Genomic DNA, 14,541 nt, shown 5'->3' with positions numbered 1-14,541 from the left:
ACACTTTTTTTAAATTTAACCTTTATTCAACCAGGGGAGGATCCAGTGAGATAAATTTCTTTTTCAAGCGTGCCCTGGTCAAGAAAGGCAGCAGGACAGCAAGTCTGACAGTACAGACATAAAACGACAACAATACAATCAAAACATCTACCATTTTACATATGCAACAGCAACAGCACCTGTAAAAACCAGCCTTCATGCAAATATAATACTCTATGGAATGCCCGCTCATTTAAAACATTTACATTCATCTTTAAAAACCTCTGTAATAAAGAATTTGTACTTCACAAGCTCCTATTTGCAGAGAACTGACAGGCAGAAGCAGTGATATAATAATTCACTGGGGTGGTGATGGTGCAGTGGATAAGATGCCTGCCTTTGGAGTGAGAGACCCAGGTTCAATCTCCCACTGTGATACATCTATCAATGTGTCCCTGAGCAAGACACTTAACCCCTAGTTGCTCCAGAGCTCTGATGCAATTGTAAGTTGCTTTGGATAAAAGCGTCAACTAAATTAATAAATGTAAGTAGCTTAGTGTTATTCTTACAAATTTCAAATAGAATTTGGTATAATTTTACTGTAGATTAGACATACAAGGGTCAGTTACATCAATTACATACCCAAGAGAGGTGAATAAGTGCATATTTATTATTATTATTATTATTATTATTTGTAGTAGTAGTAGTATAAGTAGTAGTAGTAGTAGGCCAGTTTTGTTAGTAATAGGAGGTCACTTGCAGTGTACTATGACTATAGCGCCCTCTTGTGTCTCAGTTGAAATTCAACTTGCCCGTCGGGCTGCAGTCTATGGCTACAACAAAAGACGTCATCAGTGCGACGGAAGTTGTTTTAAAAAAAGACAATTCTGGCTGATTCATTGTAGCCTGTCGGTGTCTTTCGATTGCACAGAAAAAAACAGGGTTTTCTGAACATACGAAATATTTGACAACAGGTACGTACACTGACAGCTTCAACACAGACAGTAACTTAGCGTTCATAACATACGCGGAGATGGAATCGGTGGTAATTTTGTGTTGGTGCTTTTCTTGTGCGAGTCTTAGCATGAGTAAGCTAACAGCACGCTATAGGTTCGGTAACGTTAACTTGTAGTTAATAGATTAATGTATGTGAATGCAAACGTTGATTTCCCTTTCGTTATTATAGCTAAAACACGGTAAATGTTAATGAATGAAAGATCGATGCGTGTTTGGTTATCCGGCTCTTTATGCTGTGTTTAACGTTACGTGACATGGGTAAATAAGCTAGCTGAGGGTAACTAGCGATGCCGTTGCTAACTTACATTTTATTTAGGTTTTCATGGGGTCCTCAAATACACCCATAATGTCCTAAACTGAACACAAAATACACGAAATTAACATAATTTTCAGTATGTTAGTGTAGGTCATATTTTCAGCACAGATTTAGGTCAGTCTGCTTCTAAAGTAGAACATGTTAAATGTTAAATTAACGCTTCCTTAACTTTAAACCTAAAAGTTGTTAATCCATTAACAGTTAACCAGTGTTTATGCTACCCTTACTAGCTGGGGAAAGGACCTGTTTTAGGTCAACACAGCTGTCAAGCTTACCTGTAAAGAGAAATCAAAACACATCATAGCACGTAACTTAAGTTACACATACAAATCCCGAGCACCGTGTATTACAAGAACACAAGCTTGTCAATCATGTCATTAAGCAACATATTTAAAGTTTTTCTTATCTTAAAGGAAAGTGATTGGCATTTATTGAGCTTAATGATCTTGAAGAAGTTTGCGCAAGTGTAAGGGTTCCAGTTGGCTTCTTGACAGATTAAAAGGCTCCACGTCCCGAAAGAAAACTGTGAAGCTCACTACTTGTGTTACTTGTGCCATAAGTATTTGTTTTATTTTTTGACTTTGTACTGAATTTGTCCTAAAATTGTCGCAAATGTATGTGATTCCGATCTTATAAAGGACTTTATAAATTAAATATATCAGTCTGATAGCTATAGAGGTTGCTGGTTAGCTGTGTAATTTGAAGTAAGATAATGATATTATTACATCTGTTTTAACAGATCCTGATATGGACCGGCTGCTGAGGCTCGGAGGTGGAATGCCAGGGCTTGGCCAGGTAACACAGAGATTGAATTGTCCATTGATAAAGAACATAAACAATGGTTTTCTAATGGTCCCTAGCATCCCTGGAGGTAGAAATGAAAGTCCCTCCTAGATTCTTACCCTAAACTTATTCACACCAAACCCCTTACACAAAACCACTCGCCTTTTACCTACACCAAACTGTTTTCAAGTTTATATCCTACAATCTATTTAAACTTATAAATAGATCTATGTGAATACTTTTAAAATCCTATTAGATATAAGATTTAAAAAATATTTGGTTGGTCGAACTGGTTGGTCGAAATCTCATGTCAAGCCCAGAGTCTTAATGTATCATACCATGGGATTAAAAGTTGGATTGTAATGGTAAACCTGAGTGCTTGAAAGGCCTGAACTAATAAACTGCTTTGACTCCTCAGGGCCCCCCAACAGATGCACCTGCTGTGGACACAGCAGAGCAGGTGTACATCTCCTCTCTGGCCCTGCTCAAGGTTATCACACATCATCTGCACTGAACATCTCCTTTCAATGTGGTTAAAATCATTTTTTAAATTTAAAGTAACACTTAACGCTGTGAATTCTCTCTCATGTATTTGCTGTTCATTAGATGCTGAAGCATGGCCGTGCTGGTGTACCAATGGAGGTCATGGGATTGATGCTGGGAGAATTTGTTGATGACTACACAGTGCGAGTGATCGATGTGTTTGCCATGCCCCAGTCAGGAACAGTATGTATTTCACGTAATATCACAAATGCACCTAGAACATTATTAATAAAGCTGACTAGTAGTATACTTGTAGTAAATGCATTGTATGTATGCTGATTTTGACAATTTTACAAAAACATATATAGCAAGTTTTTGCCCATTATTAAATGACAATTTTCTACCTCACAGGGTGTAAGTGTTGAAGCAGTGGACCCCGTATTCCAGGCCAAGATGTTGGACATGCTGAAGCAGACCGGCAGGTAAAACTTAAACATATATCCGTAGTTGCAACATTTTAAATAGCTGGTCAGTGTTTGTCTATGTTGACCAATAGATTCTTGAAACTCAACGTATATAAAAGTAATTCTGCCAATTTTCGTGTTAGCTAACAATATATGTGTAAATTCAGGGCTGAGTTTCTGATGACTGAACTACACATTTCTAGGCCAAATTGAGACTTTCTTCTTCACCCATATTTCTTATCAGACCAGAGATGGTGGTGGGATGGTACCACAGTCACCCTGGTTTTGGCTGTTGGTTGTCTGGCGTGGACATCAACACACAGCAGAGCTTTGAGGCCCTGTCAGAGCGTGCCGTCGCAGTGGTGGTTGATCCTATTCAGAGCGTCAAAGGAAAGGTAAAAATGTGTGGCTGCTGCAGAAGAATGTTGTGTCTCGGTAGCTTTCATTTTAAGAGAATTATACACAATCTGCTATTAATTGTGAATCCAAAGTGAATTAGAAATAACTTGAAATTTAGTAGAATGATTTCATGTGTCCCCCTGTCTTCTACAGGTTGTTATTGATGCCTTCAGACTGATCAACGCCAACATGATGGTGTTGGGTCATGAACCAAGACAAACCACATCCAACCTGGGTCATCTGAACAAACCCTCAATCCAGGTAACACACTGTACACATGTCTACTTGTGTTCCCATGAAAATGAACAAAAGTTTCATCCTAATTGTTGTTTGAGAATCTGCAGAAATTGACTAGCTGTTAGTTGTCAGATTGTACCAGAGGTCATCTTTTATAATGAGAGAAAACGCACAATTTTCTTATTATGAAAACCATGTTAATGTGACTCAATTCTGTTATACTCGTAATATTAATTCTAATGGTTGGGATTTTGCTCTAGAGTTTGTGCATGTTATTACTTCATTTATGTAACTTTAGGTTTCTCATTATTTCAGGCTCTGATCCATGGACTTAACAGACACTACTACTCCATCACCATCAATTACAGGAAAAACGAGCTGGAGCAAAAGGTTTGAGAATGCTTTTATCACGGAATTATTTTATTTGGGTGTATTTAATAGAAAATGAGAAACATAACTTTTATTAATAATAATTTTCAGATGCTTTTGAACCTACATAAGAAGAGCTGGATGGAGGGTCTGACCCTGCAGGACTACAGTGAGCACTGCAAGCTCAATGAGACCATTGTCAAGGAAATGCTGGAGCTGGCTAAGAACTACAATAAGGTTTGTACAACTTTTTAGAGCTCCTCCAACGGTTTCTTTAAACTCTTTGGAAAACATATTTTATTCGACGCTTCACAAAGCAGAAATGGCCATAAAAACAGCACAAATGGGAACAAAGATTTTATTTTTTTTTTTTAAGTATTCTTACTTTAAAAAACAGTTGTAACCAACAAAATCCCTGTATTGTACTAATACTAAGACTCTGTGTTTCCACATCAGGCTGTTGAAGAAGAGGACAAAATGACCCCAGAGCAGCTGGCAATCAAGAATGTTGGAAAGCAGGTAAAAATTAAATGTCACGCTTCAGATAAAAACACTTCTGTGTACAGATTGTTTTATTTTTATAAGATGCAAATTGTTTACATGGAGGTTAGTGTTCATCATAGGTGTTGATTAGAGGTAAACGGAGTACATTTGATTAGAGTCAGATTGTGCAGAAGCAGATAATGTATACAAGTAGAGATTTGGGTAACCTGGCATTAAAGTTTCCAAAGACTTTTTTGTTGCAATACATCTGCACAAGTCAAACCTATAGATATAGAGATATAGATATAGAGAGATATAGATATAGAGAGATAGAGATAGATATAGATCTAAATTTATTTATGTACACTGTATGTTTGTCTACATGTAGCACCTGATCACCAAAGCAAATTCCTTGTACGTGCAAAAACTACTTGGCAATAAAGCTCTTTCTGATTTTGTGAAAACAGAAATTGCATTTGTTTAAAGCGTCTTCTTTACATATCATTATTGATGTGTTTTTTTTGTCACATTCTCTAATTTTCTGTTCTTCAAACAGGATCCCAAGAGGCACTTGGAGGAGCACGTAGATGTTTTAATGACATCCAACATTGTTCAGTGCCTAGCTGCCATGTTGGATACCGTAGTTTTCCAGTGATGGCCCTGTGTGTATAACTGTGAATATTGCAACCCTTGTTTTCTTTTATATAAAATAAATGTATGTATGAAATGAAAACATTGGCTTGGTTTGAGTTGGACAGCATGGGTGGTACTGTATGCAGCAGTGCATGTAACTTTGTGGCTCTTTGAATCAAAGTATTGTATTTCTACATTTTGTTTTACACTTTTCTCCTGTGTTAATATTCTAGATATGCCTCATTAACAAATATCCGTTTTACTAAACATTTATATATAGTGTTTTTTTAAGGGGGGAAATTGCTTTATTTTGCTGTTTTTCTGTTCTAATAAATGCAAAATAATAGGGCAGGTCATTTTAAAGAGGTGGTTTTATGCTCATTATTTAGGTGTTGTACCAGAACAGGTTTACATGGTTTAATTTTCAAAAAATACCATATTTTTGTTATACTGCACATAACTGCGGGTCCTCTTTTCAACATGTGTTGAACGCTTCGTTTTAGCTAAGGAATGATTCATCTTGTTCTCTAGCTTGGGAGTTGCACATGCGCAGTTCCTAGTTAAGGACTACTAGCCAGTCAGAAGCAGAGAAGGGCGGGTCAGTGAGAAGCCGGTATACACCGCTTAGGTTCAACTGTAAATCCCCTGTTAAGCAACATGGATTGGAGCAAGAGTTTCAGAGTGGTGAGTAATTAATCTGTAACAAAAGTATTTTTCATTCATAAAGTTTTAACTGAGCTCTGTCTCTACATCACAGTAACAACTTTATGGCCATTGACTGCCTGAGGGTAGTAGTGTTTGGAAGGGAGAGGAGAGGTGTGTGGTGGTTTTGAGGGCGTGTCGGACTAGCCGCTTGGCGCATTAAGGTAAGCTGCTGGACTACAAGGGCTGTTTTCAGGCAGTTCAGAGCAGAGTTTTCTGTGGGAGATGGGAACTCCGTTTTGGGTGGACTTTGGGCTTTTTCATGTTGCAAACCTATTACATGCACAAAAAAGGTATATAACTCGATAAAGGAGAGGGGAAAAGCCAAAATGCACAATACTACGTCTTTAAAGGTGATGGAAAGTGCTGCATTAGTGTAGCCTTTAGTTATATTGATGTAATACTCAATTTAAACACTAGATGGTGGAAGAGTTACAGGTTTCAGACCACCTAAAAGTTGTGGTCAAGATGGACGACATCAAATCACAGTAACTTACTTCATTCTCACACAACAGCATTGGTCTCAGTTGAAGATTTTATACATTTCAACCCAGGCATTGTTAAAGCATCATAGTTAAACTGACTTTTTAGGATTGACAGTGTTGTAGATATTGGCAACAGTTTTCAAGGCATGCTGCAAGGGCAATCAACACTGCCAAAATATAAAACAACAAACTTGATATCCTCTCAGCTGTGTCCACTGTAAACTCCACCTTGAAACCACTGCTGACTCACTGTATGAAGACACCTTTTGACCTGTTTGAGTTAAAAAAAAAAAAAAAATAAAAGGCTGATGAGCAAGAGTGAACTCTGGTTTAGCTATTCTTAAGTTTGCATCTGTAATAGACAATAGACAGACATCAAGTTCAGAAGTGATTCATATGCAGTGAGGACATGAAAGAGGAATTAAATTAAATATTATTAAATATTATATATTAAATATTTCCATGGAATTGCAGCTTTTGTAATCTTTTGCTTTCAGAAAGGATGAGCAAGTGGAATGGGAAGGACATGAACCCGAGATGGACATCTGGATCTGTTCAGTCTGAACAGAAGATGCTGCACTAACAGTGTAGTTTACAAATTACCTGGATGAACACCTTGATTGAAAAGGATATACACATCCATATGGAGCATTTACAGATTATCAGCAATAGCTTTTCCAACTGAGCATTTTCTTCATGTTCTCATCGTAGGAGCTGAGCCTAATAGCCAATATCTATCTTAGTTTAGTACAGATTGAGGGAAGAAAGTTTCCATAATGGGTTCTGAGGATCTCAGCCAGAGATACAGCTCATCTTGCAGTAACTCCAGTGACAGCAGAGAACACAGAGCATATGGTCTTTCTCCACCCTGTCCAGTATATACGAACTAGACAGAGAGTTATGACAGATGTGGCCCCCTGCCATTAAAAGGTCTTCTGGTTACAGCATTTTTGTTCCTGACTGAAATCTATGCAACTCACAAAGGAGGAAATTGGCTTTCTCTTTGAGCTCACTCTGAAAAATGTGAAAATTCAGGGCTATGAAATGAAACACCTCTCCTAAGGCCATTTGGGAATGACAAAGTGGGCCCCACGTAGCCCATAAGGTAAATTCATAAACTGAAAGTTGAGAAATTATTTTAACTCTAAAAGATGAAATTCCAACATATATTAGATGTATGCTACAGCTTGTCTGGTTGTATAGATTTTACAGAAGGACTATCAAGATGCTTTCAAAAGCATCTTTTTGAGAAAACAAAAATGATAAAAAGGTCCGTGTAGGCTCCTGTTATTGATTGATGGTGCCTCTCTGTATGTTCAAGCCTCACAACTTTAGCTTTGCATGTATTTTGAAGTATCAATAACACAAGGTGAAAGTACTCCGTTAGAAGTAGGCTTACATGTCCTCCACAAAAGTATCAAGAAATTGTACTTAAGCATCAAAAGTACAAATATTCATTATTCAGAATTGCACCTTTTGCAGTATTAGTTATATTGTGACATTGGATTTCTTAGATGATACATTACTGTATAGGCAGCATTTTAATGTTATAGCTGGTTGAAGTGGATCTAATTTAACTGCATTCTGTTGTGTAATTTAATCTATAACAATTCATCTACTGTATTAACTGCTCAGATTTCTAATATAAAATCTTAATCTGCAAATTCACTAATGACTATAAATGTGAGTTAAAGCTAGTGACTTCCGGTCTGAGACGCCCCAGAGTGTCTCATACAGACGCATCCGGGAGTGTCTCATAGAGACACTTATCACTTTTTCTGAAGTCGGTATTGGACTTAACTAATATGAGAACAGGCTCAATGTACCTGTATGTGGTGTTTTTAAGATTCCCTCCAGATATGATTGAAGATACCTAAAATACTCAGTAATTTCTATCTATCATTTTTCCACAAAAAATTTAAATTATCCTGTAAAAAAAATCTTCAAATTACATCCACTCCTTTCCTTTCGTAATTTTTTTTTTTAACTGGACACAAGAAGTCTTCTTCCATATACTTATATATTCTTATATACAGATGCTTCCACTCCACTGAAAAGAAAAAAAACATCCAAGTTAAGTAACAATAAGCCAAACACATTTTTCTAAATGGAGGGGGGCATAAGTAACCACACTTGTGTCGGTTATTGTGTGAAGCCTATAAAAGAAAAAAGTAGTTTTTTTATTTGCAGGTGAAACCTTTATATAATATCAAAATGTATGTAAAGCTAATGGAAGCTATCGGTTTTAGGCTTACTGTTTAGGTTATATGATGCCTTTGCATTGAAGCTAGATGAAAAGGCAACTTAAATGAAAATAGTAATTCTCAGTGATTGCATATATGGTAATGGAGATTACCTCCAAAATGAAGCTCTGAAAGGCCAAGTCGTTTAAAGCTTGTCTGTATGTACACATCAGTTAGTGCACTCACGTGTCACCTCCATGGTGTGTTTAAAATGCTGAATCACCATACAGTATTTTCATTCTAGCCAGCTGAAATCATGGAGACATTTTGAGACAAGGCCTGTGCCTGTTGGAAATGTCAGACGATGTCTCACTGAGATTACAGCCACAAATGAAACCAGCGTGCGTCCTGCATAGAAGCTATACGAGACAGCAACATCAACACAATGTTATCTTTCTGGGGCCGTGATAAGAGACTTCCCCGAGACACAAGTCTGTTCTAGCCATTTTTTGTGCCCTCTCTCTTTTTCTCTCTGAAAGTAGGATAAGATAAGCCTCAACTATGGTTTTTCTGCTTAAATGAGTCTGGAAGTTTGCTGCCACTCTTACAGTTGTGAGTGTATAGCCAGCTGACCCTTTGGGTTTTGACTGGAAACTCACTAATTCTTAGGTCATGGTTAGACATCTTTCCTCCACCGGTACAAATCTACCAGTCTTTTCTCCAACTTATTGCATGACGGCCTGTAAGAAGAACCAATTTATCTCATGGTCCTTAGTTAATTTAAAATGGGTGTTTTGCTCCCTGCTTTCCTCTTCTGGCAAACCACTTTCAAGCAGATGACTTAAAGGGGGAGGCTGTAAACAAGACAGGGGCTTTAATAAACGCTGGTGCTGGTTGGTGTGGTTTAAGAGGACAGATCATTCCCCTGAGGCCCCGACCATGTACGCAACACTCTGCCCCACCTTAGTGGATACGAGCCAGAGTATGACGGAGTTAAGGCTTCTGAAGTGTGTTCTCTCACAGATGAACAGTTTAGAGTTTTAAATCTGAACAATCACAGCATGAAGAGTACAGATAAGCCAATTTGTGTTTTTTTTTTAATTCTTTGTTGCTGAGTCAGTGTAATGAGGCACAGTGTGCTTTCATATCCAAAATCATTTGTTTGAGAACCGTCTCTCTTTGAGTTCCTTCTTGACCTTGGAAACTGCTGTTGAGAAAACTGTCTCCCCTTGTGGTCCATTTATTGGCTGTTCAGGAGCTTTTTATCATATTGCGTGATCTAAGCAGCAGACGGTGTTTTTAACCATGCTAGCTGCGTGGCTCTTGGCATGGTGGTTGGTCGGTCCACCACTTTGAGTTTCAGTCCAGACAGAAAAACTTTGAAAACCTCTCGATACATTGCCATCACAGATTCATGGTCATTATTTAGTGCTACATAAGAAAAAAATCTTTTCTTTATGAGCAAATATACCTGCAATGCTGTATTCAGGCTGTATTTGTGTTTTGTGCTAATTAGCAAATGTTAGCATGCTAACATGCTAAACTAAGATGGTGAGCAGCATGTTAGTATGGTCACTGTGAGTACAGAAGCATGGCCACATCGGCCTTTAGCTCAAAGTGTCACTGTGCCTAAGGACAGTCTCAGAGCTGGTAGCTTGTCTGTAGACTCTTTGTCTTGTTAAACCAACATGGCTGAGAGGTACTTAAAATGCTCAGGAAAAAAAACATGCAAATTTTCTACATTTCCATGACATGACTCTGTCAGGTAAAGAACATCATGTGATTTGATCCAAAGCGCCACAACCGCTAATAAATGGAACTTTAGATGAGATTGTTTTGTGATCTTCCTTCTGCTCACAAATTTTGGGTGGAGGGTGCATATCTGACTGCACAAATGTGAGTCTTGTTCATCATGATTTTTTTGCATGTGTTCATGGTGCACATCTGGAGGAGCATCTCTTTGGGGTGATGAAACACTAATCCATCAACCCAGAACTGCTTTCACACTGTGGAGCACTTTCTCCATTCCAACTGTATTCACCTTTCCACACTGCCCATTAAAAGTGACCAAAAAAAGTTCACATGGACCATTTGGGCATTTTAGTGTAATGCAATCTGCCAGACAGCTGTGTTATATCAGCACAGAGTCTGACTCCCTTCTTGTGTACCCTGCCCCATCAGTCAGAGTGCCGTTAACCTGCAAACATCTTCACTCTCTTGACACATCTGTTCAGCCAGGAAATAAACAGATCTGCACTCTCTACCTAGCTCTGCTCAGGGCTGGAGGGCGGTTTATACTTGCAGAGTTTTCTGGCAAATACTAATGGATACAACAATGAAAAATGGTGCCTGCCACTAAGAGAGGGCATGAGATCTGGGATACATGGAATGTGAACTGTATCTAGCTCTGATTCAAACTCCAGACAAAAGACTTAGATCACAGTTTGAACAATCAGTAATCGTCTGCAGAGCTAGCCGGCCACACACAACAAAACCCAAATGAAAGCATAAATGAATGGCAGAGATGGAAAAACAGTCACGCTGCCTCTAGCATACCTTTTCAATTGCTTTTCGCCTCAGGAATACTTGTGGTATGTGTTCTGTGACTGTATTTTGCTCCTTAAAAGGGGTGAATGAAAGAAAGTGGATTTACTGGGCCACTGTTACCAGGCTGAATAGGGCCAAGTTAGATGTCAAATGAAGAACAAAATGAGAAGGAAACAGATGTGGTGTGGTGGTATGAAAAGGTTAAAAACATCGCCAAGGAATCATTAAAAACAAAATCAAAAGTTTCCAACTGGGTGCTAAACACTCCCAGTAGCCGAAAATGTTCTCCCTCATTCCTCTTCCTCTTCTCAAACAAGTTATGGGAGCCTCTGATCTCTATTTAGCAAAGCAGTGTAAGGTAACAATGGACCATTTCCCTGACCAGAAGGGTGTAAAGGTCACAGTACAGAGAGAGAAAGAGAGAGTGTGTTGGTCTCTTTTGTTGTGGCCTTATAAGAGAGACTGACCTACTCTGACCTCCACCCATTAGCACGGAAATTAATGTATTCTGTTGTCTGCTGAAGAGCGTCTTCTGTCAGAGTACACAAAAGAGAAACATAGTGACGTAGTGCATATTTTGTCCTGTTTAATTATCCGTGTGTGCCTCTGAACTATGCCACATTTGGGGACTGGCATTCCCGTTAATAATCAATACAGTTGGTGTCATCACTTCTCTGCAGTTGCATTCAGTGTCCAATTCTTCATTCTTCATTGGAAATATATAAAAGACCTTGTTATTTGCCATATAAATAACTGTAAACTCCCGAGTTAAATTTCTACACTGAATATGGGCACAACAGAAACAGCATTAGAAAACATAGGAAAGGTAGTTCACAAAACAATCTCAAGGTCCACTTACCCGTTTGTTCTGGAGCTTTCAATCTTATCACTTGGTCTTGGTCAAAAGAACTGTCATGCTCAAAATTAGTAAAGGTTTGTCATTGATGGATGAGGCTTAGTGAGAATACAGATGCCAAGGCGAGAGAGGCTTTGCAGCTCTCATTTTGGGTTGACAGTTATGCTGACATTTTATACTTTTATTGAAAGCATGTCAGCCTTGTCATTGGTTTTCTGGTTTACACTTTACCATACTTTATTTTCCAGAAGCCATTAATGAATGTGCATTTTTTACTGAATTATTTATTATTTTTATTACTTTTTAGATCCCTTGTTTTCTTCCAGTCATTATTTGCTTAACTTGAAGGATTACTTCTCTGAAGAGGTCTGAACTGAATCATGCTCTACAGATGTTAGTTAAATGCAGCAGCAGTGTGGATGGGGAACGATTTGTCCCCTGTGTTGTTACAAACTGTGCTAAACTGCTGATTGCTGGGAATAGGAAACACTGACTAAGACATTTGTTTTCAGGCATGTGCAAAGGAGCTTGAGTTCTGCAGGGAAGGCCAGTTGCAGAAATTAAAAGCTATAGCCACACAGGGAGTCTACCGACCTACCATTTCTTATAATTATGTCAAGTCCTTTCCACTCGTGTTTTTCCTCTTGTCTATGTTATGCAATGAAGCCATATGATTCCAATCCACAGGGGAGAGTCAAGAGCAAATAAACGCAAGAATTTACCAGAACTTCTTATCTTCCAAAGCACATATAAACATATCAGAGTGTTTGTTTAAAGGTGGCTCTTGAGATACTGGACAGACAAATGGTTGAAGGGAAGGAGAGGATAGCAAACACATCCCATCCTGGGCTGTCCAGAACATGTCATTTAAGCGTCAGTGATGATTCACTCCTTCATGTTTTAATCATGAAGCGAGCTTTTTTGGAAAGCAGAGAAAATTTTAGAGACTAAATGACCTCACTTTGTCTCCCCAGAGAGATGTTTTTGCTCTTCTGTTCTTTATGTGAGTCTGTGGGTTTCAACGATTGTTGCATCCCAGAGCCTTTGCTTCCGTGGTTGTGGTATAGTAATGACAGTATCACCGTATCGTGGTGTTGTGATGTTACTTGTTGCCCGGGACTACATTTCAACTCTTCTTTGTAATGTTACTTAGTGGTCTCGGAATGATGATGTCACTGACAACTCTGCAGAGTTTCCACCGCAGCAGAGGGCCTGCAGAGATGAAGCGAATGTGTGTGCGAGTTTGTGACGTGCAGTCAGACAGGCTTTTGCAAACAGACGTTTGCACAAGGAAGAGGGTCGTGTTGAACGGAACCACAAAAGAGACGTGCTGTTTTCATTGGTCTAGTCTTCAGGGACTCACCGTCTGGGTCAGTGTTATTTAAGTCAATAATAAAGTCGTACTCCTGCACATGCACGCACACACGCGGCAGTAAGCAGGTCTCCATTTCATAGCATACTCCCTTAACTTATGGTTACATAACACATTTGCCCTCTCAGAAGGATAGTAATGAGATATGAATAGTGGACTGGACATGGGAAATGGAAAGAATGGCAAAGAAATGACATGCATGAAGTAAATTATTATGTAAATTATGGATAATTCAGCTGGAGTTATTCTCAGTTTAAGTTATCTTTGGGGAGGCCCTAAACGTTTTGGAAATATATTGGTGGGATGTGGAGTCAAACAGCCATTCTGGTTTTGTCTCCACCTCTTTCCTGTAATGCAGACAGTTGGAAAAGTGCACCGAGTGAATCTAAAATGTCAGTTCAGGAGATTTTATTAGCCTAATATTTCTGCCAAATAGGGATGTTGTTGAGTCTGTCACTGGCTAATAAGTTCGATGATGACAAAAGATGTCTATGAATTTGAGCAATTTGGAGAGTAAAATTCTCAACTGAAACAGACAAAACATAGTAGGTTAGAAGAAGCCAAACAATGAAATCACATCGATTAGACACATTCCTACTGCTGTGGATAAACACAAACCAGATGTCCTGCAAGAGACTCATACATGATGTCAGAGTTATTTACAAGCTCCTCATTTTTCCTAGATGCCATTAATGCTGTTCAAATTAAAAATGTTGCTGTTGAAAAAACTCTATCTTGAGTTGGAGGCATGTACTCATGTGAAGGCAAACTTGTAATATACTCATTTGCAGAAAGGGTTGCATTGAAACAAATATTGCCATATTTTATCTACATTTCTGAGACCCTTATTGGATAATTATATTTGATTTGTAGGTGCTAAACTTAGTTTTTCAGTTATTAGTTTAATGAATGATCAAGCTAGCCATTCTACTAGCTGTCTGAGGCTAATGTGTTGCTTGTACAATACAACACTGAAGTTACTGTTGAGCAAACTTTTATATTTTACTATTTTTCTATGAGTATGCTTATAGATTACTTACTCTATTGTACTTCCAACAGCAACTCACTATTGATCCTTGGTTGAGTGTGTTTACATATGGTCTGGTATCCTGGTGATGATCCTGGTTATGTGTGATCCTGTGCATGTAAACATCATATCCTACTTTCAGAAACCTGGAAAACACCTTATCCCGGTTTTGAGAAACCTGGATATGGTCTCTGGAGTATTCTGAT

General features: G+C 38.5%; 1 protein-coding gene across 1 annotated transcript; it reads left to right on the top strand.

The window, feature by feature from the left end:
• The first annotated feature begins 824 nt into the window (after positions 1–824).
• Positions 825–5,263, top strand: psmd14 (proteasome 26S subunit, non-ATPase 14). Its single transcript, XM_046032639.1, has 11 exons — positions 825–953; positions 2,052–2,107; positions 2,514–2,585; positions 2,702–2,821; positions 2,990–3,060; positions 3,287–3,437; positions 3,595–3,702; positions 3,994–4,068; positions 4,159–4,284; positions 4,504–4,566; positions 5,087–5,263. Exons 2-11 carry the CDS (start codon positions 2,060–2,062, stop codon positions 5,183–5,185), a joined length of 933 nt encoding a protein of 310 aa, XP_045888595.1. The 5' UTR covers positions 825–953; positions 2,052–2,059; the 3' UTR covers positions 5,186–5,263.
• The last annotated feature ends 9,278 nt before the right edge of the window (positions 5,264–14,541 follow it).

Source organism: Micropterus dolomieu, linkage group LG20, assembly GCF_021292245.1.
Source record: "Micropterus dolomieu isolate WLL.071019.BEF.003 ecotype Adirondacks linkage group LG20, ASM2129224v1, whole genome shotgun sequence".
Lineage (NCBI taxonomy): Eukaryota > Metazoa > Chordata > Actinopteri > Centrarchiformes > Centrarchidae > Micropterus > Micropterus dolomieu.
The sequence above is the reverse complement of the archived record's forward strand: the minus strand, read 5'-3'. Positions and strand labels throughout refer to the sequence as shown.